Source organism: Dromiciops gliroides, chromosome 4, assembly GCF_019393635.1.
Source record: "Dromiciops gliroides isolate mDroGli1 chromosome 4, mDroGli1.pri, whole genome shotgun sequence".
NCBI classification, from domain to species: domain Eukaryota; kingdom Metazoa; phylum Chordata; class Mammalia; order Microbiotheria; family Microbiotheriidae; genus Dromiciops; species Dromiciops gliroides.
In genome coordinates, this window is record NC_057864.1 from 3,941,753 (window position 1) to 3,968,974 (window position 27,222).

Below are 27,222 nucleotides of genomic sequence, written 5' to 3' on the forward strand. Positions count from 1 at the left end.
AAGTCTGAATGTTTGCTATGTAATAAGCATCTAATTATTAATAAAAATACTAAAATACTGCTACTATTAGATATCTAGCATTTATCTAATACTTTAAAGTTTGCAAAATACAAATATTATCTCATTTGATCCTCAGAATGACTCTGAAAGGAATTGTTTTCCCAATTTTACACATGGAGAAACTGAGGCAGGCATTGTGACTTGACCAGGATCACACGGCTAGTGTCAGTCTGGATTTGAACTCGGGTCCTCCTGACGCCAGCTCTAGCATGCTACCCACTTTGAAACCTGCCAATAAATGAGTGTTGATTGGCTTACAGATTATATATTAACTCCTCTTCTAGTGTCAAATATGTTCCTGGAATTCGTTCTCCCGTGTCTGGTAGACTCCCTAGCCTAGGGTAAGTACTTAATGAAAGCCTGATGGTTGGTGAATTGCAAAGAGTTGAATTTAAGCTTAAATTCCCAGCGGGGAGGGTGCTCCCTACAGCAGGAGGGTGGTCTTAGAGGGCGGTGAGCCTTCCTTTATTGGACGTCTTCAGCCCTGACTGAGGCAGGATGACCACTCAGCAGGGATGTGGAACGGAGACCTGTGGTCCAGTGCCCCCGCCACTCCTTGGTCCGCTTCCCCTCGCGCCTTCTTCTCTGCTCTGGGCTCACAGGTCACAGACTCCTGGCTGAAGGGATTGCTAATGGCCGCCTGGTCCCACACCTTCCGTCTTACAAACCAAGAGTTGGAGGCACAGAGAAGAGAAGCCACAGAAGGAGTAAAAGTCAGTGATGAATCGGAGCCGGCCCTTTGCCTCTAGAGTTCTTGTAGCTGATGGCGAGCATTTATCCGGCGCTTTGGAGCTTCCAAACTACTCTATACATGATGCTATCTATCTTAAAGCACATGTGCCTGGTACACAGCAGGTGGTCTATAAATGCTTATTCCCTTCTCTCGTTTCATCAGTTAATAACATTGGCCAATGTTGCCCATTTTACAGAAGAGGAAAGGGTGGACATAGTGTCTGAGGCTGGATTTGAACTCCGGTCTTTATGACTCCAACCCTCGCTCCCTGGTGCCACCTAGCTGCCTCTGTACCATGCTATTGACACAGACGTTTCCTTAGGGAAGCTGGGGGTTAAGAGGTTTGCTGTGGGTAGGGTCACACAGTCAGTCAATACGCTTCAAGGCAGGGCTCATCTCCAGTCTCCCTGCCAGGAAGGCAGGTCCTCTGGGCACTGAGCACTCAGGTTTTGCTAATGACTCCTTGGAATGTGAATGTTTTCCTGGGGCCAGAAATCCCTCCTCACGCTATTATTGCTACCTCCATGGAAGCCATCTGGGAAGGAGGAAGCAAACCCCGCCAGGAGCTGCCGTACCTGGCTAAGTGCCCCCCATCTCTCCCCCTCCCATTTCCCCTTCCCAGCCACCTCCACCTGCGTCCTTGGGCTCTTTCCTCTTAGTGTCGGGAGGCTGCCTGCCTCACGGCTTCCCTTTGTGGGGTCCCCACGGGCTCCTGCGAGCCAGCAATCACCCTCGGATCACACCTCTCATCTCAACAGCTCTCTTGGCTCCACTTACTCGGAGCAGCTGTAATTTCCTGCCAACACAGTGGCCCCATTGGCTGCCATTTTTCTCCAGGATGCTTTTTATCAAGAATCTAATGAGTGCCTGGATCCTGGCTGTGGAGAAGTTCGAGGCTGTCGGGGAGATGCCAGTGAGGCGCCGCCCCCCCCCCCCCCAGACGTGGAGATCTGGCTCACCAGATTTCCCTCCTCCTGCTCGGTGTTTGTTGAGAATGAGGCAGCAGCCTGAAACACGCCTCATCCTTCCTTGCCAACGTGTCGTCCTGACTGGGATGTGCCTTTCAAGGGCCTTTGGGAAGAGCCTCGGAGCACCCAGGGCCAATGACCCAGTATTCATCTCTGAGGGATTAAGAGGAGAGATGCCTGCTTGGAGATCAGGGCTGGACTGGTTAACCTCAAATGGTGATGGTGGAGAAATGGAGAGAACCCAAGACAGGCTAATGGAACACTTGCCCAGAGGTCATTCAAATTCTGATAAAGAAATGGAATCCTAGGCTCCATCAATCAGTTAGTGTTTGCATCCAAGTAGCTGACACAAGTGTAGGACTCATGCTGAACAATGATGTTCATGTCCACAGTGAATATCTCAGTGTTTTGTCAAATGTTAGTACACTGCCTGAGGTGGGGGAGGCAAATGAACTGTTGGGCTTAACAGTCTGAAAGACTTGGGTCAAAATTCCAATTAATCCATCAACAAGCATAAATTTTTAAAATTAAAATGTTAAGTATTTATTTTCTCTCCCTTCTATATCCCCCTCCTGTTAAAGAAAAGCCAAATAGATCTCAATAGCTACGGTCACAAAATGTATGTCTCCTCTGGCATGTTGAACCTCTCGCCTCTCTGTTAAGAGGCATGCCTCCTTCTTCCTTATGAGTTCTCTGGAATTTCTGAATAGTCACTATGTCGATTAGAAGAATACAGATTTATTAAGTGCTTCCTGTGAATCCATCATGGCAGAAGGTGCAGGAGACACAAACATGAAAGTGAAGCAGCCCTGCCTTCCGGGAGATTCCAATCAACATCCTTAGAGTTCACTGTGACACTCCAGGGCAGCCATTTAACCTTTAAATTGTTTTATTTTGCAGTTAAGAAGCATTTACTTTCTCTCCCTCCTATTCTCTACTCCCACTGAAAAAGAAAGGAAGAAACAACTGCCCTGTAACAAATGAATCCTCAAACAAAACAAATGCCCGTGGTGGTCATGACTAGAAAGGTTTCTCCCATTTTGGGCACACTGAATGCATCTCCTCCCTGTCATTGACTCTTCATGCGCCTCAGACAACCTCCTATGACTCTGAGGTCACAGACCCATTATCATGCATTTGGTGGAAGGACTTCGAACAAGGCGAATCCTTTGTATAGTGACAGATTTCCCCATTGACGCTTACCCAGCAGAATGTACCCTTTTTTGCAAACTAGGATGAATTTGTATTTGTCTTTGCCTCCCAAGCACCTATTAAATTCCTGACTCTGAGTAGGTTCTTAACACATGCTGTTGAATTGAATTGATTATACTTCATTTCTTTCCTTCACTCTTGCCATCCGTTACCATCTGCTTAACTCCCCATTTTCTCCCTTTTGGTTGAGCCAAACCTTTCCAGGGGTGCTTCTGCTGAACTATAGAGAGCTCCCTCATACCTCCTTCATGTCCCCACTTTCTAGTCTTCAAATATTCTGGCTTTTTGGAGGATTACTTCTTCACTATGTCAAGGGTATGTCGATTCATCAGTGTGAGTGCACTCACTTTAGAAAATGATCTTTAAGAGGTGGCAGAGCTGAACGACTCCTCACCCTATGGCCAATCTGACGACTGAGCCCTCTCTCTCTCCTGTTTTACAAGCCTGGTCCTTGAATCACAGGCAGAGATTCACAAGGGCGACATTCAAGTTCTTTCTAGTCTGGGAGCATCTGTCAGAGCTCATACTCAAGGGTCAAAACCTTTAAATAGCTCTGTCAAGAGTGACCCCATTCCTGGGCATCTAAGTAGGATGCCTTTGGATGAATAACAGCTAACTTAGGGAAATGCTCAGAGGGATACAGGTCAAATCCAGTCCTAAGCTTGCATGAAGGGGAGGGGTCATTAACATTCTCCTTGATCTCTCCCTTTGGGCCAAGTGGGAGAGTATGGATCATTCCCTCACATCTTTCCAGGAGACTCCATCACTATCTCACATGTGGCCATCTCTTGAGCTGGGAGAGCCCTCTCTGAGGACACATTTTCTTGGAGTCTCTGTACAAGCAAGCCATGGAAGAACACATTCCAGTGCCCCACATTTGACCCCATATGTCCCTCCACTTATTTGGGACTCCAGAAGAAATATAGTCCTTCGGTCAACCAGCATTTATTATGTGTGTGCTGTATACCAGGCTAAGCACAGAGGACCCAGGAAAAGGTAAAACTCCACAAAAGAAAAGGGTAAAAAAACAAAGACCTGAGCAGAGTAGCCTGCGGACTCTCTTTTATGAGCCAACATAGAGAATTCCTCTTTTAGACAAGAATCTAACCTCATTAGAAAGCTAAATTATGAGGCAGCAGCCCCAGGCATGGAAAGGTAATTAAGAGTTGCTTTTTGCCCTCTTGAGAAGAAGCTCCTGGGACTATCTGTGCTCTGGAGGGAGAACAATATGGACAATTAAAGGTTCCAAGCAAAGACTCAAGTCATGGCGGGGGGGGGGGGGGGGTTCCCTTTATTGCCCACTCCAAGCCCCTTACAGGAAGGCATCAAGTAATCGGCTCTGTCCTTGGGTGACGCAGCAGAGCCACGCGCTCCCTATGACGGGGCCTGAAGCTCTGAGGCAGCTGCCCTTGACTTCCTTCAGATTTTTCAGACCAGGGATTCCTAACCTGGGCCAGGTGAACTTTTATATCTTGATAATGATTTCAACATAATTCATTGCCTTATTTGCATTTAAGAACACTCTTCTGAGAAGAGAGTCATAGGCTTCAGCCAAAGGGTTCTGGGACACACGACCGTTAAGGACACCTTCTGCTTCAGGACAGAACAGCCCCAGCCCCATTTGGAGACATTCCAGCTTCCATTTCCTCCCCACCATCCACCCTCACTCTAAGAGAGTCTCACATGCTCAAGTACAGCCAGGCCACACAGAGATGGCCATGGACTCTCCTGCCTCTGTTCTTCCAAATCATCAAACCACAGGAAGCCAGATTCCCCATCCAAGCCTCACTTGTGTGTCATCGTGGGCTCCTGCCTCATGGACCAAAGGCTCATCACAGCCTTACAGGGCCGCGCGTTTAGAGACAGAGGGATCCCTTGGAGGACACTGACCAAGACCCAAGACCTTCATTTTACACACGAGGAAATTGTGGTAAAGAGAGAGCAAGTGACTTGCTCTCAGCCATCCAGCTATTGAGTGGATGAGGCAGGCATGGCCTTCCTCACTCCAAGTCCATGAGCCCCTGCACACATGTCATTGTTGTGTTTTTTCCTCCCTTTGACCACACCTGGGAACTTCTTCAGCTTGTCCAGAAGGTCTCCTGATGCTGGTTCAATGTCTGCATGCGGACGCTCAGCTTTCTAGGCTCTTGATGCAACCTCAGAGAAACCAACCAACCAACCAAAAAAGAAACAAGAAGAAAAAGCCCTACCAAATTCTCGCTCCTTTGCTATACCACTTTGGGTTTTTTTCATGTCTTTAGCTTTTGAGGTGCTAGGTGTAAACTGCAGCATATTTCCCCCAGCATCGGCATTAGAAGGAAGAGTGGGCAAACTCCAGGTGGGAGGAGATGGCAGGACAAACATTCTGAACGCTGGATGTACTTACAAAATAGAGTCAGACTGGCTGGGGAAGAGAAAAGGAACAAAAGACTGCTCTCATCAACATCTGTAAGTATTTTTTCCAGTGTTGTTCTAGAAATTGCATTTTAATAAGCTCATTAAAATAATTATTTGGAATTATTTTCAAAACACTTTAACTAGTCCTATCATTTGAGTCCACCTTCATTTGGGGGCAGGTCTGGGGTTTCAGAATGGCTTTCCCCAAATAATAAATAGACCTTCCTAAGGTTTCCACATAACTTGGGTTATTCAACACCATGGGGTCCGAGGACTTAGCAACACCTGACTAAGGGCGCTCCCAAATCCCATCACTAAAGCAGCACCATTTCTTGTTTGCCTTTAATGATATTTTTACCCCCTAATGCGCCTGATGTTCTCATGGATTCCTGATCACCTTAGCATGCTATGCTTCCGTAACTATGGTTCAGTATTACATTGAGGCAGTTGGTGATGCAGTGGAGAGAGGGCTGAACTGGAGTCAGAAAGACCTGAGTTCAAATCTAGCGTCAGAAACTCACGAACTGTGTGACCTTGGGCCAGTCCCTCATCCTCTCTCTGCCTCAGTTTTCTCAACTGTAAAATCAGTCTCATAATTGCACCCACCTCGTGGGGTTGTTGTAAGAAATGTTCAGCACCATGCCCGGCACAGCACAGACACTAATAGGGAAAGGCTTTGCCCTCTCCCCTTCCAGTGCCACGGCTCCTCATCCACACGCTTTCTCTGCATAACCTGCTCAGAATGTTTGCTGAATTGAAGTGGATTGTGAGATGCCTGTTCACAGTTTCCTGTAAATCCCCCAATAACGAATCTGCTCAAAGCGACAGCGGCAGGTCACCCTCTGGCTTGTTCTGTAGCATTCTCCCGACGTCAGAGTAGAGCCTGTGCTGTCTAACAACTGGTGCCAACTCGACACATTATGAACCCTTTTTGATCCATCGTATATTCACTGAATCATCTTTGTTGTGCCGACCTCGGCGTTCAGCTTGTCATAAGTGACAGACTAAAGCCCCCTCGAGCCCCCTATGCACCACTCCACTGTTCTTTGGGCCAACCATGACTTTTATTCTTCAGAGAGCCCGTGTTCCAGGACTCCTTAGTCAATTTTCAAAATGGCTGGAACTCAAGTTTGGAGTCAGACAGACTAGAACTTGAAGACTGCTGTAGCTACTTACTGCTAAATGGCTCTAGCCACATCATCGGAGCTCTGTGCCTCAGTTTCCTCATGTACTGCAGTCACAAAGGCTTAGTTACGTTCAACACGAGGTCTCTGGCAATAGGTCTGTAACCCTGGGTGAGCCACCCAATTTCTCTTAATGCTTTAGTATCCAGAAGCCCTTATCTTACAGGATTTTTGTGAGGTTCAGATGATCATAGAAACATAGGAAGGAAGAAAAGAGGAAAAGAAGGGGGAAGGAAGGGGAAGGAAAGAGGAAGGAAGGAAGGAAGGAAGGAAGGAAGGAAGGAAGGAAGGAAGGAAGGAAGGAAGGAAGGCAGGAAGGAAGGAAGGAAGGAAGGAAGGAAGGAAGGAAGGAAGGAAGGAAGGAAGGAAGGAAGGAAGGGAGGGAGGGAGGGAGGGAGGAAGGAGGGAAGGAAGGAAAGAAGGAAGGAAGGAAGGAAGGAAGGAAGGAAGGAAGGAAGGAAGGAAGGAAGGAAGGAAGGAAGGAAGGAAGGAAGGAAGGAAGGAAGGGGGAGAAGCATTAATTAAGCACATATGATGCTCCAGGTACTGTGCTGAATGCTCTGCAGATATTATTTCTTTGTATAACTCATAATATACCTGTGAGGTAGGTGTTATTATTATCCCCATTTTATAGGTGAGGAAACTGAGGTAGGTAGATTAAGTGACTTGCCCAGGGTCACAAAACTAATAAGTGTAAGAGGCCAAATTTGAACTCAGATCTTCCTGACCCCAGGCCCATTGAACTACCCCCTGAGCAACCCTAGGTGGAGGGGAGCACAAAAGCCATGTGATTCACACACCCCCCATTTTAAATAAGGAAAAACTGATGTCTGGGCATGTGACCATAGCAAGGTAATGGCAGAGGCAGAATTCTGACTCCTAGTCCAGCATTCTGTCCACTGCACCACACTGTCTCCTCATTGTAGGAAGCATCGTATGTGAAACACTTTGGGCAACTTAAAACTGTGTCAGCTTTTACTATTATTTTTTAGAAGAAGCTTGAAGGTGCGATGGCTAGATCACTGGGCCTGGAGTCAGGAAGGCCTGATTTTTAATCCTACCACAGACACCCCTAGGAGGGTGACTTCACTACCTCGGTTTCCTCCATTGTAAAAGGAGGGTAAGGATGCCGCCTACTTCCCACAGTGGTTGTGAGGATCAAATGCCATCTTCGTAAACTTTAATTCCCCATAGAAATTCCAGCTATTGTTATTCTCATAGCTGCTGCCCTTGTTGGCTTGGGACTTGTCACAAGCTCCCTGTACAGACTCAGGCCTCCAGCCCATCTACCACTGGGCTTCAGAGCACTGTCTGGGACCCTGGGAGGACCAAAGCAGTGCTTTGCCTAAGGCCATATGACCAGTAGACATGTGCCAGGGGCAGAGCCCAGGTCCTCCCGATGCCAAAGCCTGCTCTCCTGCACACTCTGCCGGGCTACCTTTCCCATCCCTTCCTTCGTGTGCCCTAAAGTCGCCAGGCCCCCCAGAGTTCTCTCCGGGTCCTCTGATTTGTCTTGGCAGGACTTCAGTAGGTGCCCATGTCTGGAGGACTTCATCTCCTCCAGAATCCACTCTGGGACTCTTACTATAAATGATTCACACCACACCACACCTGTCAAAAGGAATGAACAAAGCATGGCTCATGATGCAGGACCCTTGATTTTTATTGTTTTTGGTCACTTAGTCATTCTCCACCTCCATCTCCCTGTCACTGGGAATCAGAGACTTGGCTGTGTACAAATACTGTATTGGGGGTAATTAGATATTGGGATGGGGGTCAGAACTGAGGCAAATAGGAAGTTTTTAGTTCTGTTTCTAGTTTGGGTGATTTTCTGACCTTAAATAGTCTGATTTGTCAGAGCGCTTTTCATTGTCAGCCCCGTCTTTCTCCAAATCTCCCTGGCAGACAAAGCACATTGAGCTGTGGGCTTGGTTCTAATTGGCCGGGATCTTTTCAATTGGCAGCTTCATCTTGAATGCAATGGATGGAAGATTATGTGCGGGTCTTTTCAATGGGTTTTCCATATTGGTGATCAGGGTTACGGATTTGAACAGAAGCAGGCTTCTGGCTATTTCTTCTGGCCAATTTAAATTGATTCCTACAAGTCCTTTGTACCCCCAGGGAAAGGGGAGAGCAAATCCTAGTGAAGGAGACAGTTATCTTTGTATTTTCAGATGGAATTGTGGAAAAGAAAAGGGATGGAGGGGGTGAGCAGTGGGAGAAGGAAAATGCTTTGGATCAAACTGGAGATCTTGGGAGGTTAGCAAAGGCATATTGAAGCTTTAACCTGTAGGATTCTCCTTTGAATCAAGGTCACTGGGGAAATGATTTCCAGGAATTACATTGAGCTGTTTAGGTTAACAGGGCTATAGAAGCACAAAGCATTATTAATATCTGATCCCGCGGTGAGCCTCAGGGGACTAAACTATTCTTTGGGGCTCAGAAACTGAAATTAACTCTTCCAGGGCCCTGGGGCATCAGTGAGGCATTCCTTAAGAAAAGAAAAACAATGCCCGTGTGCTATTAGCACAGTGCCAGGCACATAGTAAATGCTTATTTTTATTTCATTCATTTATTTATTCTTTCATTCATATCCTGCTTAGGATTCTGCCTCGTCAGCACTGCTAGGGATATTTTGAAAAAAGGAAACCGTGTCCTCCGAAGTGTGACTCTCTAAAGAGGTGAGTTATTCTCCTAATATCCTTAGATTCCTTTGCCAGTCGTGGATCTGGTGATGCAAGGACTTTTTCTATTAAATTTATGTCAATTTTCCAATCATATGAACTCACGGTTACCTGAAAAAATAATTTGACTAACAGTACTAGAACATCTTGGGAAGCATGTCTTTCTCTTGACATATGTGAGGCATTTACTCCGAAGCAGCTTGCATTGTTATTATTACCCCACTTATCTGCAGAGCACCATAAGAATCAGACTCAATCATGCAGATTGGAAGGATTTTGGAAAGTACCATGATATTTGGATGGTCTCAGAAGCCCTCTTTGAGGGCTCCTGCCCTTTAGATTGCCTTTCTATGCTTTCCAAAAACCAAGCTGTTGTAGCTAGGTAGTGCAGTGGATAAAGCACCCGCCCTGTATTCAGGAGGACCTGAGTTCGAATCTAGCCTCAGACACTTGACACTTACTAGCTGTGTGACCCAGGCAAGTCACTTACCCCTCATTGCCCTGCAAAAAATAAATAGCTAAGCAAAAAAAGAAAAAAAAATAGTTGGCTAGATCATAGATGAATGAATGAACAAAAATAAATAAATAGATGGATGAATGAATGAATCTATAAATAGATGATATGTATATAGACAGATAGTAGATAGACAGATAGACACATGATACATAGACAGATAGACAGACACATAGATACATAGAAAGACAGACATATAGACAGACATAGATAGATGATAGATAGATGATAGATAGATAGATAGATAGATAGATAGATAGATAGATAGATAGATAGATAGATAGATAGATGAATGCCTAGCCACTGAGCCAATGGCTGCATTCAGTTATGGCTTGTTTTTTTTTTTAAGTCATGTTTCAACAGACACAAGTAGAATGGCCAAAACAAACACCTTTAGCAAAGGCATCTCAGCTTCCAGAGAGAAATCCCTGGCCTAGCAGCTCCTGTGGATCCTTAGCTTTCTGAGTCCTTTCTCCTCCTTGCCTTTGCACAAGCCATCCCCCACCTTTAATCTGCTCCTTTCTTAATTCTCTGAATCTTTCACTTCTTTCAAGGATCAGCTCTGGAATGATCTCCTAATTTTTTCCCGTTCACCTTAGTGTTTAGTGTTCTCTCCCATCACCAATAATCTTGCATTGACTTATATGTTTAAAGGGTCCTGTTTCCATGTATCCTTCTAGAATACGGGCTACTTGAAGGTAAGAGATGGCTTGTTTCCCCAGCACTTGGCTCTGTCTGTGCCTGGGATAGGAAAGGTGTTTAAGAACAGTTGTTGGATTTGGACTGGGTTTGAAATCACCCACATCTGCTCCTTTTAGGTTCATACAATGAATGAAGAGCTTGTTCTTCCTAATGTGATACTGTTGAGTGTGCCAGGCAGGGAGAGGTGGAGATGTTTGTGTCTGAGCCATGCCTGATATGTCTTCATAATGACAACACACGTTTACATAACACTTTGCAGTTTTACAGAGTATTTGTCTCCAAACAACCCCACTGGGTAGTTTTGTGGCTTTTATTTTTGGATACTTTGATTTAAATGTGGTGTCATTGCTTTACATACTTTCCCACTGATATGCATCTGAACCCCATTCACACCTTATTATTCTGAGTAGTTCTTATTCCAGACTTTGCTCAAATCCTAAAATGATCTTTCGAGTCTGTCATCCAGTGTGTTGGTTATGCTTCTCAGCTTGGGTCACCTGCCAATTTGATAAGCATGTTTTTTCCAAGTTATGTTGAAATGTCAAACACCAAAAGGCCAAAAAGCACATCCCTGGGGCACTGCCTGGAAAGCTTCTTGCAATGGGATCTTGAGCCATTAATGAGTGTTCTTCAGGGTCTACCATTCAACCAGTCCCAAATCCTTCCACTTAATCCATAAACTATGCCAAACTTCTGCAATCTGTCCATAAAAATAACATAAGAGAGGGGGCAGCTAGGTGGCACAGTGGATAAAGTGCCAGTCCTGGATTCAGGAGGACCTGAGTTCAAATCCAGCCTCAGACACTTGACACTTATTAGCTGTGTGACCCTGGGCAAGTCACTTAACCCTCATTGCCCCACAAAAACAAACAAAAATAACATAAAAGAATAGCAAAGGCAATGGCAAAATCGCAGAACTACATCTATAGCACCCCTCTGATTTATCAGGCTTATGGAGGACAGGGACTAGAGTTAGGTCTAGTCGCTAATGTAAAGTTCATGATGAGAAAACAGCTTTAACTATGTGGGAGGGCACATTCTCTGCAACTTATCCTCCTAGAGATTTGCCTACAACACTGATATGGTAAGTGATGTCCCCAGGGTGTGCCCAGGATCACTTGAATGCAGGTCTTCCTAGCTATGTGGTTGGCTCTCTAGACATGATATCATAATGCTTTTCATTCAAATAAACTGGTGAACCAAAAAAATGATTAGTCTAGTGTGTCCCATTTTTTGCTGAAGCTATCTTTTTTTTGTTCAATGCTCTTTCATTTTTAAGTATCTGTGTGTGGATAATCATTCCTTTAATAACAAAACCTATATTTTTTCAGGAATTGACTTCAGTTCACAAGTCGAAAGTCTTCAGAGCAATCATGTCCAAGACAGATTTGTTCACATTTTTCCCAAGTCCTCCCTATCTTCCTAATTTCTCTATTACTGTTGAGGTAATTACTGTTGGCAGCCAGACTCACAACATTGATCTCTACCCCAACCTCCCTCATATCAAACTGGCTGCATTGCAAACCTTCAATACGTCTTTCTTGTATTTGCTTTTCTCTCCACTCATACAACCACCACTCTGGTACAGGATTTCATTGCACCACACTTGGACTACTGCAGTAACTTTCTAGATGGTTCCCCTACCTCAAATCTCTGCCATCCCTAGGTCAAAGTGACCTTTTTAAAGTCCACTTTTGGTGATGCTTCCCTCTCTCCTCCCCATTAACCTCCACACATAACAGGGGCTCTCTATTATGTCCAGGGTTGAATATAAATATGAACATCTCTTTTTGGCTCTTAAAGACCCTCATAATTTGGACCCTTGCTCCTTTTCCATCTTCAGGCATTTCATGATCCAATGATTGTCTTTTCTTGTTGTCCCGCAGACATGATGCTCCATCTCCTATCTCCTTGCCTTTTCATGACCCATCCCACACACTGGGCAGGCTCTTTGCTCACTCCTACTTCTTGGCTTTTTTCAAGACTCAGCTTGTGTCATTTTCTATAAGAGACGTGTATGGTCCCCCTCTCTGCTAGTATTTTCCCTCTAACATTAACTTCCACTTACACTCTATAGCTTATATGTTCACAGTTGACTCACATCTTGTCTATCACATTAGACTGTAAGCTATTTGAAGGCAGATAGTACTTTTGCCTTACTGTGTGTCCCCAGTGCTTAATGTAGTAACTGACCCCTGGCAAACACTTAAAACTTCTTCTTGTCTGATTGACTTTTCAGAGAAAATTTGGGGCATTATTTGTCTTTCTTCAGTCTTTCTGTACCTCTCCCAATTTCCAATGATAATGGTTCAACCATCATCTCTGCCAGTTTTTTTGATACCCAAAGCTGTAGCTGATTCTGATCTAGGGCCCTAAAGTCATCAAGTGCAGCCAGGCTATTTTACATCATCTCCCTAACTTATCTTACAAACCTAGCCCCCATTAGCCAATTATGCTCATTTTCAGTCCAGAAAGAATTATCCTGGACAAAACCCAAAACAAGAGATTCTAAAGAGGGTGAAGAAATTCTTCCTTATTTATTTTGTCAGTCATCATCGTCCCTTCCACCCCTTCACTGCAGGAAGTGGTCTTCTCTCTTCTTTGATGCTCCACTTTCCCCCAATGTAGCTATCAACCCCTTTTATATAGTTCTTTGCTTGGCTCACCAGTCTCAGCTCACTCTGATCATTAGCATTCCTGATCGATCATATTCTGAGAGGATCATGGTGAGCTCTTGCAGTCATCTTGTTATAGAATACTATTTAACAATTATTTGATGCTTTAAGGTTTGCAAAGACTTTACATGTTATCTCATTTACCAACCCTCACTTTGCTCATGTGTATGTGTCTTTAAAAATCTACATTGGTTGGTGAGTCTCTGCACATCTTCATTGGTCCCTTTAAACAACCCCCCTTTTCCTCATCATAAGAAATCATTCTTTAACGTGTCTTCAACATTTCATTCATGAGGGCTTTCCATTCCTCTAGAACTGATTTCTTTTGCATTTTATTCTATGTGATCCTACATATCCTTTCTCTGAGCCTTTTGACATACTTTTTTCTTAAAATCTACAGTACATGCCAGATTCTGATTGGCCTTTCTCTTCTCTAGCCTATCTTCTGAGATGGAGTAATCATTATTTAGCCATGTTTCCATCATTATCATCCCATATTCAAGATCCTCTTTATGAATGAAAAACAGAAACAGAATAAAATTTCTTATTTTGGTTCCTCTACCTTTTGAAGGCTAAAACTCTCAGTGAAGTCAAAGCAAGTCATAAAACCTTTATTAAACACCTGCTTTGGGCCAGACACCATACCAAGTGCTAGAGATACAAGGAAAGGGAAAAACAAACAAACAAACAAAAAAACCCAAAATAAATAAGTAAATGGAAGACCCAAACAGCCCTTGGTCTCCAGGACTTTACAAACAATGAGGAGACACAGTGCAAACAGCTAAGTACAAACAAGATACAGACAGGAGAAGTTGTAGCTCATCTGGGAGAGCAGACAGGAGCGTTAAGGGATGGGAAAGAAGGTGGGGTTTTAGCTGGGACCTGGAGGGAGCCAGGGACCAGCGATGAATTCTAAACTGCTCTGTGTTCTCTGCAGATGTTTGCATAAGTGAATTGCTCAATTACTGATAGAACACACTTCTATTCTAGACTTGCCATCTCTTCCTTGAACTCATCTATTTCCTCCTTCTGCCCAGGTGGATTTTGGTATTTTCTGATAGCAATATAAAGTTTCTATTTCTGCTTTTATTGATCTTTACCTGATTTCCTCATGTGAGTGTATCTCCTTAATATTCAATGCTCCCCTCTCACCATTATCTCCCCCTTTAACCATTTTCTTTCTTTTTTCATAGGGTATAGCCTTTTAAAACCATAATGACAAAAGTTGAAACTACAGTTTTCAAGGTGTTCTAAATACACTATCTTTGTTGGTCCCCCATCATTCTTTTTTTTTTTTTTTTTTTTTTTTTGGCGAGGCAATTGGGGCCAAGTGATCCACACAGCTAGTAAGTGTGTAAAATATCTGAGGCCAGATCTGAACTCAAGTCCTCCTGAATCCAGGGCAGGGGCTCTATCCACTGTGCCACCTAGCGGCCCCTCCCATCATTCTTAAAATGAACTTCCATGCTGGTCTCTTCCTCCTGGGTTTCCTACATTCCTTTAAGATTCACCTTAAGGAGGGGGCAGCTAGGTGGCACAATGGATGAAGCGCCAGCCCTGGATTCAGGAGGACCTGAATTCAAATCCAACCTCAGACACTTGACATTTACTAGCTGTGTGACCCTGGGCAAGTCACTTAACTGCCATTGCCCTGCCCCCCCCCCCCCCCCCCCCCCCCGCCAAAAAAAAAGATTCACCTTAAGGGCCACCTCCTTCAGGATGTTTTTCCTAGTCTCTGTGCACTAGGCTACCCTACCTGTTTAATGCATCTGTTTTGCGTTTTCATTATACTTATAAATGTGCATGCTGGACGCAACCTCACTTATAACAGAAGGACCTTCAAGGAAGGTGAAGTTTCAGGTCTGTATTTATTTGTTAAGTTCTTAATACGTATTGAATGATTGTTTGGGCCACCAGGTTATGCAGTAGATAGAGCCCTGGAACTGGAGTCAGTAAGTCGGATCCTTCTGAGTTCAAATATAGCCTCAGATACTAGTGGTGTGGCCCTGGACATGTAACTTAACCCTGTTTACCTCAGTTTCCTCATTCGTAAATGAGCAATAGAAGAAAATAGCAAACCACTGTAGAATCTTTGTCAAGAACACCCCAAACAGGGTCATGAAAAGTCAGACACAGCTGGAATGATTTAACAATAATAGCTTAAGATTCACAACAACCTATTCAGGTAAAAGAATCTTACCCCCATTTCATAGATGGACTCTAAGAGAGACATGAGGTGATTTACCCAGTCACACAGTGGGTCCATGGAAGAGGCTGAATTTGACCCTGTCTTCCTAACTCTGATTAAGGCTCTTCATCCACTGCTCCAGCATGTCTGGCTTCACATTCCACACTGTCAGAAACATTGTCTTTTTTTACTTACTCTTGCTTACATAAAGCCTCCTCATACAGATCCAATTCAACAATAGCAAGCAAAACAAAACAGAACAATGGCATCTCACCATGTGATCTTGTTGGTTTGGTTTTCTTTGTGCTAAAACATATGTAAAATACCCCCCTGGGTATTCCTGGGCTAGAACAGTTATCTCATTAAAAATTCATAGGAATAATGAAATGCCATCCTACACATTAGGTGAACAAATAAGGGTGACAAATACGGCATATGTTCCATGGGCCAGTGGGCAAGGCCACTAAGCCTAGGGATTTGTTTCAAAAATGTTAGAAGGCAATGGAATCGTTCATTATTTCACAGGATCCATAAAATTCAGTATTCACTCCCAATCAACTAAATACCAGGAAAGCCTACCACCACCGCCGTCTCTATGAAGAATTAAATATAGCATTCATTTCTGTATTATTAGTGCTCTCTTAAAAAAAAAAAACTATTTTGACCCAAATATCTCTGAAAACATTTGAGAGACTAGCTGTTATAAAGGTTTTCTGTTCTGCCCTAGAGCCCGGTTCAGTGATCTCTTTCTATCTGGAAGGTCTTTGCTGAGTTGTCTCTGCCTCTTCAGATGGCCAGAAATCACTTCTTACATGGGTGTGATTTGTGTACATTTGCCCAACTGTGCTGCCTCCATTAAGATTAAAACAAGAGGATGCAAGCCCTTGAGGGGAGGAGCTATTTCATGTTTGCTTTTGGAGTTCCAGAGCTCATTGCAGCAGCATGCATCTGGCCATCACTTAAAGAGATCTCCAGGTGCTCTGGCATCATCTCAACAATTAACACTTGGATTCTGACTTGGAGAAGAGAGCTGTAGGAGAGAGAGCTCTGCCCATGGAATCAGTGAGAGCTGGCTTTAAGTCCTTCCCTTGACAATTATTAGGTGTATGATGATGGAGAAGTCACCTGGCCACTCTGTGCTCTGGTTTTCTTCTCTGTGGAATGAGGAAGTTGGACTGGATGGCCTTTAATGTTCCTCCCAGCTCTGAAGCTGGGATCTCTGACCTGTTATCTCCTATTTCCATGAAGAATAAGCTCCTTAGACAATGTATGGATGAGCTCCATACAAGCTGCATGGCAGGGTAGGAAGAGGGTTGGTCTTGCAGTCTGAAGACATGGGCTTGATTATTGGTGACAATTACCCTCACTGTGTGACACTGAATGACTCGCTGCGCATCTTTAAACCTCAGTGTCCCTTTCTGTCAGAAGTGGATTATAATGCCTGTCCTATGAAATTTGCAAAAAGGCAAATTTATGCTGGTTGTCCACAAAATCAGCCTAACAATTGTAGATTTATTGAAGTGGACTGAATAGTCTTGGGTGGTGGTTGGCTCCCCCCCACTTATTGGAGGGCTTCAAATGAAACTGGATGGTCAGTTATTGGGTATGTTTTCGTGGGAATTCTTATTCACGTATGATTTAGATGGCAGCTGAGGTCACTTGCAACAACAAACTGGGAAGGTCATGTAAAGAGTACTTTATAAACATTAAATCATTACATGTAAGGGAGCTATTATTGGAATATCAACAGAAATAAGCATGCCCTTGCCACCTCTGTCTTTCAAAAGAAAGCATGATTTCTTATCTTTCTATCAGAAAGATGCTGTTGTGGGAGTCCCGTCTTGAGCTGTTTGTGATTCAATGGGAACACTTTGACTTCTATTGAGTTTGTGTTCAATGACTTTAGGTAATAACTAGCTGTGCTCATACTGTCCTCTTTGTCCAATGAGCTACATTTTGGAGATCTTTTTGTATGTCTACATCTGCACCTGCCTCCTCTCCTGCTTATAACAGCAGCTCTCATTCTCCCAATTCAACAGAACCTCACTGGCTTTGACTCCTCTCTTCTTCACCAACAGAAAACCACAGAGTGGAAAGAAGTGGAAAGGCTGTCAGATACAATTGGTCTCTTAGAAAGAAACGCCCTGATAACATAGTGCATGAAATGTTCATCTCTTCTTTTCTCAAATAGATTCCATGGGGGAAAACTCCTTTTTCCCAAGGAGGCATAGCATTAGCTGTTTGGGATGTCATTGATTTTTCCCTGCTAACATCATGTCTAAATTTGCCATCTCTGCAATATCTGTTTATTATCCTCTGGGCCCCATCTACTAATCTAGCCTAGCTCAGCTCTCTAGAACCAGGAAGAAAGAGCTATATACCATTTCTCCATGTCAGGACAAGGAGAAGCTCCTAGCCCCCTATAAGTCCTTCATACACACACACACACACACACACACACACACACACACACAAGATCATTGACTCTTTGACTTAAAAGTATCTTTCACAACTCATTATGGAAAATGTTATCCAACACCAGAGAAAGAATTTATGGTGTCTGAATACAGACTGAAATATACTTTTTTTTAAACTTTATTTTTCTTGAGTTTTTTGGTCTATATTTTCTTTCACAACATGACTAATATGGAAATATTTTCAGTGGGGCAATGAGGGTTAAGTGACTTGCCCAGGGTCACACAGCTATTAAGTGTTAAGTGCCTGAGGTTGGATTTGAACTCAGGTCCTCCTGACTCCAGGGCCAGTGATTATCCACTGCACACCCAGCTGCACCAATAATATGGAAACTATTTGCATCATTACACATGTATTACCTGTATTGAATTGCTCACTTTCTCAATTGAGGCAGGGTGAGTGGAGGGAAGAAGGACGAGAGAATTTGCAACTAAAAGTTTTCAAATGAATGCTAAACTTGTTTTTAACATGTAAATTGTGGAAAAATAAAATACTAAATACATTTTTAAATTACCCTTCATAAGTCCCTTCTCTCTGTTCAAGGGTGACTTCCTCAGTCTCCTTGATAGTCACTTGACTCTGATTCAAATCCACAGAGTCCCTGCCACAATATTGTGAGATGCTAGTGAAAGCAGAATTTATGAGAGCAAAGTAGCTAGTCATGCCTTGCCATAATCTATGCATATAGTTCAAACGTTGCTTTAAGATACAGGAGGATTAAAAATACCTTTTTCATAAGCCCACATCAAACAAGTCTGCTCATCTTTTTCACACACTTGACCTGCTGGGATCACAGGCTACCAGATTCATATCAGCTCCATTATCCCAGTAAGAACTGTACCAGGCGGATGTGTCCATGATAGCAGCAGAGTGTAATCCTACAGGGATGGATGGAGGAGAGAAAAGCAAGAAAAGCAAGCTCAACCCCTGGCTGCCACAAAGACAATTGTTGCCCTGTAATAGGATTGTAGCAAGAGCTATAAAGTGAGAATTGATTTATTTGATAAAGAATCCATCCTATTATGGGGCCAAAGCTACAATGACATAGGCAGACAGTGTTTTCTTTGACAGCCAATCACTTCTTTGCATTACTGTAATCCTAGATATGGACTGTAATTACCACCAAGTCAACTTAGCTGCTTTAGAAGAATCGAGGAAGGAAGACCTCCAGCCTGGCTCATTTCTCTGGGCTTGACAAGTGACAGCAAAGGGAGATGATTCGCAATCATTCCGCACTCTTACCAGTGTGTCCATCTCTTCCTTGATGATTGATGCTCAGGGTGTTTTGGTCAAGAAGAAATTTCACAAGTTCAATACTCTTGCCGTAGGTACAAGCACTGTGAAACCACAAGGCACTGGGAAGGAGTCTTGTGGTTTGTTCAACAGAAGGACCCCGATTTTTCTCAGAAGCGAACAGGATAAATAGAATATAGCAGGGTATCAGCAGTCTCTCTTTCTGGAAACTCACCCATTGACTCTATTAAAACACCCTGAGATCACATTAGGTGTTTCAGTGGCCATATCAAGGATTGAATTCCACTGAGGCCGCAGTTCATTAAAAAGAAATGGGAGAAAAAAAAACAAAAAACTTTACTTTTTCTTTATATAAATTGTCTTCTACCCCTGGCTCTCCATCTTGGCCATATTTAGTATTTGTTTTAATGTGTATTAATCCAGATGAAATTTCATCTTGTTAGACTGGCCACTTTCTATCATATTGGTCATTTTTTTGAGTCCAGAACTCTGTCATCTATCACACCAACTTGGTATGACATTATTAATGGAGTCATGGAAGCTACTGATAAAGTGAGCTGCAACAGAGCTGAAGGATGCAAGTAGGCACTCCGTCCAGCAGTTTTACTACTTTGGGGATCAAAGCTGAAAGGAGGGAGGCCTTAGTTTTGATATGAGGAAGAACTTCCTAATAACTGGGGCTTTTTTGAGGTGGAATGGCTTGCATCAGGAGACAGCAGGGTCTCCTTCACTGATGGTCTTTCAGAAAAAGCCAGAATGACCACTTGTCAGGTGCACTGTCTCAGGCATCTTTTATCATTCAGGATTTAACCAGATGCTTCTGAAATCCCTTAGAAATGTGAGATTCTGTAATGTGGGGTAAGGTCATCCAACCAAACTCCAAATCAATTCAGTTTTATGATGTGACCCATATATTCATATATTGTTATGGGCACCATCTTTTTTTTGCTGGGCATTGGCAAATCGAGTGCATTTATAGGGTGAGAATGTTAGGGAGAAGACTAGATATGACAGCAAGTAATGAGTCATTTGAAAAAAATAAGGGATGTTTAGCCAAGAGAAGACCTATCTTGAGACAGGGTGTGGTTCCCATGAAAATTGCCTTCTAATATTTGAGTCCCATCATGTGGAATCAGTCGGTCAATAAGCATTATTTAACACCTACAAAACTACTCCAAGATCTTTGCCAAGAAAACCCAAAGGGATAATGAAAAGCTGGATACAACACAAAATGTCTAAACAACAACAAAAATGGCCCAGACACTGTGCTAAGCATTGGGAATGCTTTTATACAACAATGGCGTACCTGCTCTCAAGAGTTCACGGTTGGAGTATAGTGGGGTGGAGGTATATGGAAAAAAAAAGCAGTGTGCATAACAAGCTATATATGAGATAAATTAGTGATATGAAAAGAGTGAAGGCTTAAGAGTGAAGTATTAAGGGAGATGAGGAAACCCTTCTTGTAGAAGGTGAGAAGGAAATCAAGGAAGCTAGTAAAAGAAGGTGAGGAGGGAAAGAATTCTGGGCATGAGAGGAATCCAGTGAAAATCCCCAGAATTGGGACATGGTGTGGTTTATTCAAGAGATAACAAAAAGGCCAGTGCTACTGGATCACAGAGTGTGTGGAGGGGAGCAATTGTAAGAAGATTGGAAAGGAAGAGTGGGGCCAGTTTATGAACAGCTTTAAAAGGCAAAGAGAAGATATGATTGATTAATAGAAAGCCACCAGAGTTTTTCAATGGGAGTTACTTAGGAAAATCATTTTGATAGATGACTGACTGAACAATGCATTGAAGTGGGGAGAAGCTTGAGGCAGAGAGACCAACCCTCACACTATGGCCATGCCCAGTTGTAAATGGCAGTGTAAGAAGAAAGAAGGGGGTATATTTGAGAAATGTTGCAAAGGTGAAGTCAACAGTGCTGGGCAAGTGATTGGATACTGAGAGTGAGAGAGGGTGAGAAGTTGAGGATGATCCCTAAGTTGTGAACCTGAGTGACTGGGAGGATGCACTATCCTCAATAGTCATGGGGGGCAGCTAGGTGGCACAGTGGATAAAGCACTGGCCCTGGATTCAGGAGGACCTGAGTTCAAATCTGACCTCAGACACTTGACACTTATTAGCTGTGTGACCCTGGGCAAGTCACTTAACCCTCATTGCCCCACCAAAATAAACAAACAAACAAATAAATAAATAAATAGTAATTTTCAAAATAGTCATAGGGAAGATAGGAGGGGGATGGGGGAAAATTAATGAGTTCAGTTTGGACATGTTGAATTTGTCCATGGAAAACTAGTTTAAGATGCTCAATACGTAGCTGGTGGTGTAAACCAGAGGTTAGGAGAGAAGTTAGGGCTGGAGAATCATCAGCATAGAGATGACAAATTAAAGTCCGGGAGCTGATGAGATCACTGGGTGATATAGTCAGGAGGAAGAAGGGAAGATGGTCCAGGGCAGATAGATTAGACTTCTCTTTCTTGGTGCCAGAAACAATAGCTGGAAATACAGAAAATCAATTTAGCTTTGAAGTCCAGAAAATCTTCCTACTAATATTGTCCCAAACTTGATATCTACATTCAGATGCTGTGTGTTACTCTTAACTGGAACTCTTCGAGGTGAAACTAGGTGAAAGACGAATAGTTCAGGGATGTTTGAGAGGGGATTTCTATTGAGATCTATGGACAAGATGACATCTCAGATGCTTTGGAAACTGCAATTCTGTGAATCCCATTAGATTATGAGCTCCTCAAAGGAAGAGGTTTGTCTTTTGGTCTTTCTTTGCATCCCCAGTGCTTAGCACAGTGTCTGTCATATAGTAGGCACATAAATGCTTAATGCTGGACTAAATAACTAAAGTTTGGTTTCCATGAAACCAAGGTGAGTGTCTACTTGTTCATGAGCCATCTATCTATATAAAAGAATAGCAATGTGTGACTGCTACTCTAACAGCCAAAAGATTCTCATGCCAGGGCTTCAGAAAAATAGTGTAAGATTTCCAGGATTTTCTTACCAAGTATTTCTTGGCAAATTTATTCATATTCATGACATCTTTTTCAAAGGGGAAAATCATTTCAATAGCTTTTTTTAACCTTTTACTTTTTAGATGCAGAATCTACCTGGATATGTGAAGTTAAAGTGGAAAGAATTCAACGAAGCTTCTTAGGGTCTCCTAGACAACCCAATTACTCAAGCCTGATATCTTTCTTTGAATACATGCATACATACATAAATGCATGCATACATAAATGCATACATACATGCATATGTACATGCTCCCATCAGTGAATATGGCTACAGAGGTTTCATTAGGTGAGAATCCTTGAAAATGTTCTTTCGGGGACAGCTGGGTGGCACAGTAGATAAGGTGCCAGTCCGGATTCAGGAGGACCTGAGTTCAAATCTGGCCTCAGACACTTGACACTTACTAGCTGTGTGACCCTGGGCAAGTCACTTAACACTCACTGCCCCAAGCAAAAACCAAAACAACAAACAAAACAAAACAAAACCAAAAATGTTCTTACAAGGGACATCAAAGTTGATTGTAGACCTCAAAAGTAGGGGTATTGAATATAAGTAAGCACTCACACTGACCTGGTCACCTAGAAGTATGACAATTCTAGGAGGCAGGTAGGTGGCACAGTGGATAAAGCACCAGCCCTGGATTCAAGAGTACCTGAGTTCATATCCTGCCTCCAGACACTTGACACTCAGTAGCTGTAGTGACTCTGGGCAAAGTCACTTAACACTCATTGCCCCACCCCCATCCCCCCAAAAAGATGATAATTCTAATTACTTTAGGTAATAGAAAGCCTAATGTATAAAAAATAAAAGATATTTCTAAGATAGTATGATAAATAAGGCCTCAAAATATTCAATAGGTGAGACTTCTGGGAGCAAAGCAACATGGCAGACTAGACAAAGTACTTTACTGAGATACCAATGTTCTTCTCCAAACAACTTTAAAGGCTCAAATTTAACAATAAAATGTTAAAGTGAGACAACTTGCCAATCCAAGACAACTTAAGATTTCTTAAAGGAGTGTTCTATGACATGGAGGTTGAGGCTGACCCAAAGCCATATAGATGGTTAGAACTGGGTGGTGGAAAAAGAAACTAGCAGCAGCTTTGAACATTCTCAAGCCAGAAAGTATAATGTGTATCTGAAACTGGTTAGAAGAGAGTACACCGTTTTAAAAGCAGATTGCAAAAAAAACAAACACTTAGAAGAGGCTAGAGAAGATTGAGGCATTGGCCTTCTAATCCCCCATCCCACCCCAATCAGGACCAGAGCCAAACTTTAAAATAATTTCAAAATCAAGACAATAGGATGGAAAAATAAGCAATCAACAGAAAAAAAGAAACCCTGAACAACAAAAAGCTACCATGGTACAGAGAAGATCAAGACAAACTCAGAAGACAACTAAAGTCAATAGCTTCAAGCAAAGCCTCAAAGGAAGATGCAAATTAGACACAAGCCAATAAGAGTTCCAGGGAGAGCTTTAAATAGGATTTTCAAAATCAAATAAGAGTGGTAGAGAAAATAGATAAATAAAAATGGAAGAAAATTATGAAAAGATAATTATCATCTTGGTGAAAAGGGTTGCAAAAATATGAAGAAAATAATACTTTAAAAAACAGAATTGGCCATATAGAAAAAGGTAGAAAAAATTCACTGATGAAAATAACCCCTTAAAAGCAGAACTATCCAAATAGAAAAAAAAGAGGCACAAAAACTCAATGGTTCCTTGAAAAAGGACAATGGTTCCTTGAAACTGGAACTGGGCAAGTGAAAGTTAATAATCCATTAAACATCAAGAAACAATAAAACAAAGTCAAAAGAGGAAAAAAAACATAGCAGACGGTGTGAAATACCTCATGGGAAAAAACACCTGACCTGAAAAATAGATTGAGATGAAATAATTAAGAATTATTGGACTACCTAAAAGCCATGATGAAAGAAAGATCCTAATATCATATTTCAAGAAATTTCCAAAGAAAACTCTCCTGATATACTAGAACCAGAGGGCAAATGGAAATTAAAATAATTCACTGGTAACTAGCTAAAAGAGATCCCAAATTGAAACTCCCAGGAATATTATAGGTAAATTCCAGTAGCTTCTAGGTCAAAGAGAAAAAATTTCAAGTCATCATGATAAAATATAGATAAAATAAATGGAAGAAAATAGGATGGAGGAAATGAATTGTTAGTACTCATAAGTGAATGTGAATGCAATGAACTTATAAAATATAAGTGGATAGGAGAAGGTATTAGCAATAAAATTCAGCAATATTTGTTGTTGTTGTTTTTATAAAAAACATACTTGATGGGGCAGCTAGATGGCTCAGTGGATAGAGCACCAGCCTGGAGTCAGGAGGACCTGAGTTCAATTCGGCCTCAGATACTTAACAACTTACTAGCTGTGTGACCCTGGGCAAGTCACTTAACCCCAATTGCCTCAGCAAAAAACAAACAAACAAAAAACAAAACAATACAAAAAAGAACAACAAACAAAACAAAAAACACACTTGAGACAGAGACAGGGAATTAAAATAAAGGTGTAAAGGAGAATCTATTATTCTTTAGCTGAAGTAAAAAAAAAAATGCAGGAGTAGCAATCCTGTTCTCAGATGGAGCAAAACAAAAAATAAACCTAATTTAAAGGGATAAGTAGGGAAACTGTATCTTGTTAAAATGAACTGTAGACGTGAAGAATATCAATGCTAAATATATATGCACCAGATTCAAATTGTATTTTAAAGTGGTAATCATGAAAAAAGATTAGTACTGGCTAAGAAATAGAGTTTGGAGGATCAGTGGAATAGAGTGCGTACCTAATACATGGTAGTAAATGATGATAATAATGTAGTTTTTGATAAAACCAAAGATCAAGCTCTTGATGTGAGAATTCAAATTTGACAAAATTGCTGAGAAAACTGGAAAGTAGTTTGTCAACCCAGCATCTCATACCATACACTTAAGATAGGGTCAAAAGGGATCAATGATTTCTACCTTAAGGGTAATATCATAAGTAATTTAGGGGAGCATGGAAAAAAACGCTATCTGTTAGCTCCATGGATAAGGGAATAGTATATGACCAAATTAGAGATGGGGAGGATAACAGGAAGTAAAAGAAATAATTTTGGTTACATGAAATTAAAAGGCTTCTATACAAACAAATGAATAGACCCCAAATTAGAAGAAAAAACTGGGTGCTGGAGGAAAAAAATACAGCAAGTTATTCTGATAAAGACTCATTTCTCAAATATACAGGGAAATGAGCCAAATTAATAACAATAAGAGTATTTCTCAATTGCTTAATGGTCAAAAGATATTAAACTGTTCAGAAAAAGAAACCAAAGCTATCTATGGTCAATGAAAAATGCTCTAAATCACTGCTGATTAGGATATGTGAATTAAAACAATTCTGATATCTCTAATATACACCACACACCGATCACTTTGGTTAATCTGACAGAAAAGGAAAATTATGAATAATAGAGGGGGATGTAAAAAACGGGACACAATGCACTGTTAGTGGAGTTGGGAAACTGATCCAATCATTCTTGGATAACAAGTTGCAACTATACCCAAAGAGCTATAAAACTCTTCATGCTCTTTGATCCAGCAATATCACTAGTCAGTCTATATCTCAAAGAAATCAAAGAAAATAAACAGGACCTATTTGTACAAAAATACCTAAAGCGGGTCTTTTTTGTGGTGACAAATAATTGGAAATTGAGGGGATAACCCATAAATTGGGGAATGCCTAATAAATTTTGTTATATGATCATGATGGAGTACTATTGTACTATAAAAAATGATGATTTCAGGATCCTGGGAAGACTTATATAGATTTTTGCAAAGTGAAGTGAGCAGAACAAGGATAACCTTTCTACATAGTTACACCAATATTGCAAGGATGATCAACTGTGAAAATACTTAGCTACCTCTGATCAAGACAATGATCCAAGACAATTCCAAAAGGACCCATGATGAAAACTGTTATCTAAAGAACTGATGAATTCTGAATGAAAACTGAAGAATATTTTTTAACTTTATTTTTATTGTTTTATTTTTTCTTGAGTTTTGGGGCAAACATGGCTAATATGGACATGTGTTTTGCAGGACTTCACATGTATAATTTTTTTTTTTGCAGGGCAATGAGGGTTAAGTGACTTGCCCAGGGTCACATAGCTAGTAAGCATCAATTTTCTGAGTTCAGATTTGAACTCAGGTCCTCCTGAATCCAGGCTGGTGCTTTATCCACTGCACCACCTAGCTGCCCCATGTGTAATTGATATTAAAATTGCTTGTCTCCTCAAGAAGGGAGAGGAACAGATGATGTGAGGGACAAAATTGAACTCATTTTTAAATATTTTTAAAGTTTTTTACATCTAATTGAGAATATTTAACGAAACAAATGAAAATACATATAAATATTTAATAGTCGCTATACTTCCATTTCCGATATGTAAGCCAAGCTCTCTGGTGTGACGGAGAGATATTACATGAGGAATACATACAAAACAAATGTTGGGAACTATTTTAATGTCCCTAGTTTTAAGGTTCCCAATTTTGGAATCATCAATTTTCTTATTAGTTATAATGCTACAGAAAAAGATACTTGTTCACCAAGCTATTATCTCACATCCTTGGTGTAGAATCAAGAAGCCATGAGTGTTTGGAGGAAATAGCTTTGGGAAGCGATCACTTCAGATACGGGAGTGCTTTCAATATAATTTTAGTATTCCAGAGTTTATGCAAAGGAGGTGTCTAACTAGGAAGTATAGTTTCAAGAAAGCTGGATATGTAGTGATTAAATTTATGATTTTAAGAAAAAAATGGGAAAAATCATAAATAATGCTAAGCCCAAAACAGTGTTGGCCAAATGTCTTCCACCAATCAACTTTATACCATGTAGTCTGTGGAATTCAACTGTTATAAATATAGTCCTTATAGTCTTATGCTTCTTCAAGCTCCACATGCCAAAGTGCAAATATGTCTGGGAGAAATTAATTTCTAATAGGACCTGGATAACTTCTTCTTAAAAGCAGTAAATCTAATGATTCATTTACAATTCACTTTAAGGCTATATGATGATTCCATAATTCTATGAGATAGGAAGTGTGGCATACTACTTAGCATGCTGAGGTGGGAATGAGGAAGACCTGGGATAC

General features: G+C 41.7%; 1 protein-coding gene across 1 annotated transcript in view; it reads right to left on the minus strand.

Moving 5' to 3' along the window:
* The window catches only part of LOC122726597 (serine/threonine-protein kinase TNNI3K-like), a 329,911-nt gene that overhangs the window by 196,174 nt on the left and 106,515 nt on the right, over positions 1-27,222 (minus strand). Inside the window, 5 exon segments of the mRNA XM_043964423.1 lie at positions 18,520-18,565; positions 18,567-18,617; positions 18,619-18,659; positions 18,662-18,670; positions 19,035-19,129. Coding sequence (XP_043820358.1) covers positions 18,520-18,565; positions 18,567-18,617; positions 18,619-18,659; positions 18,662-18,670; positions 19,035-19,129 — 242 coding nt within the window.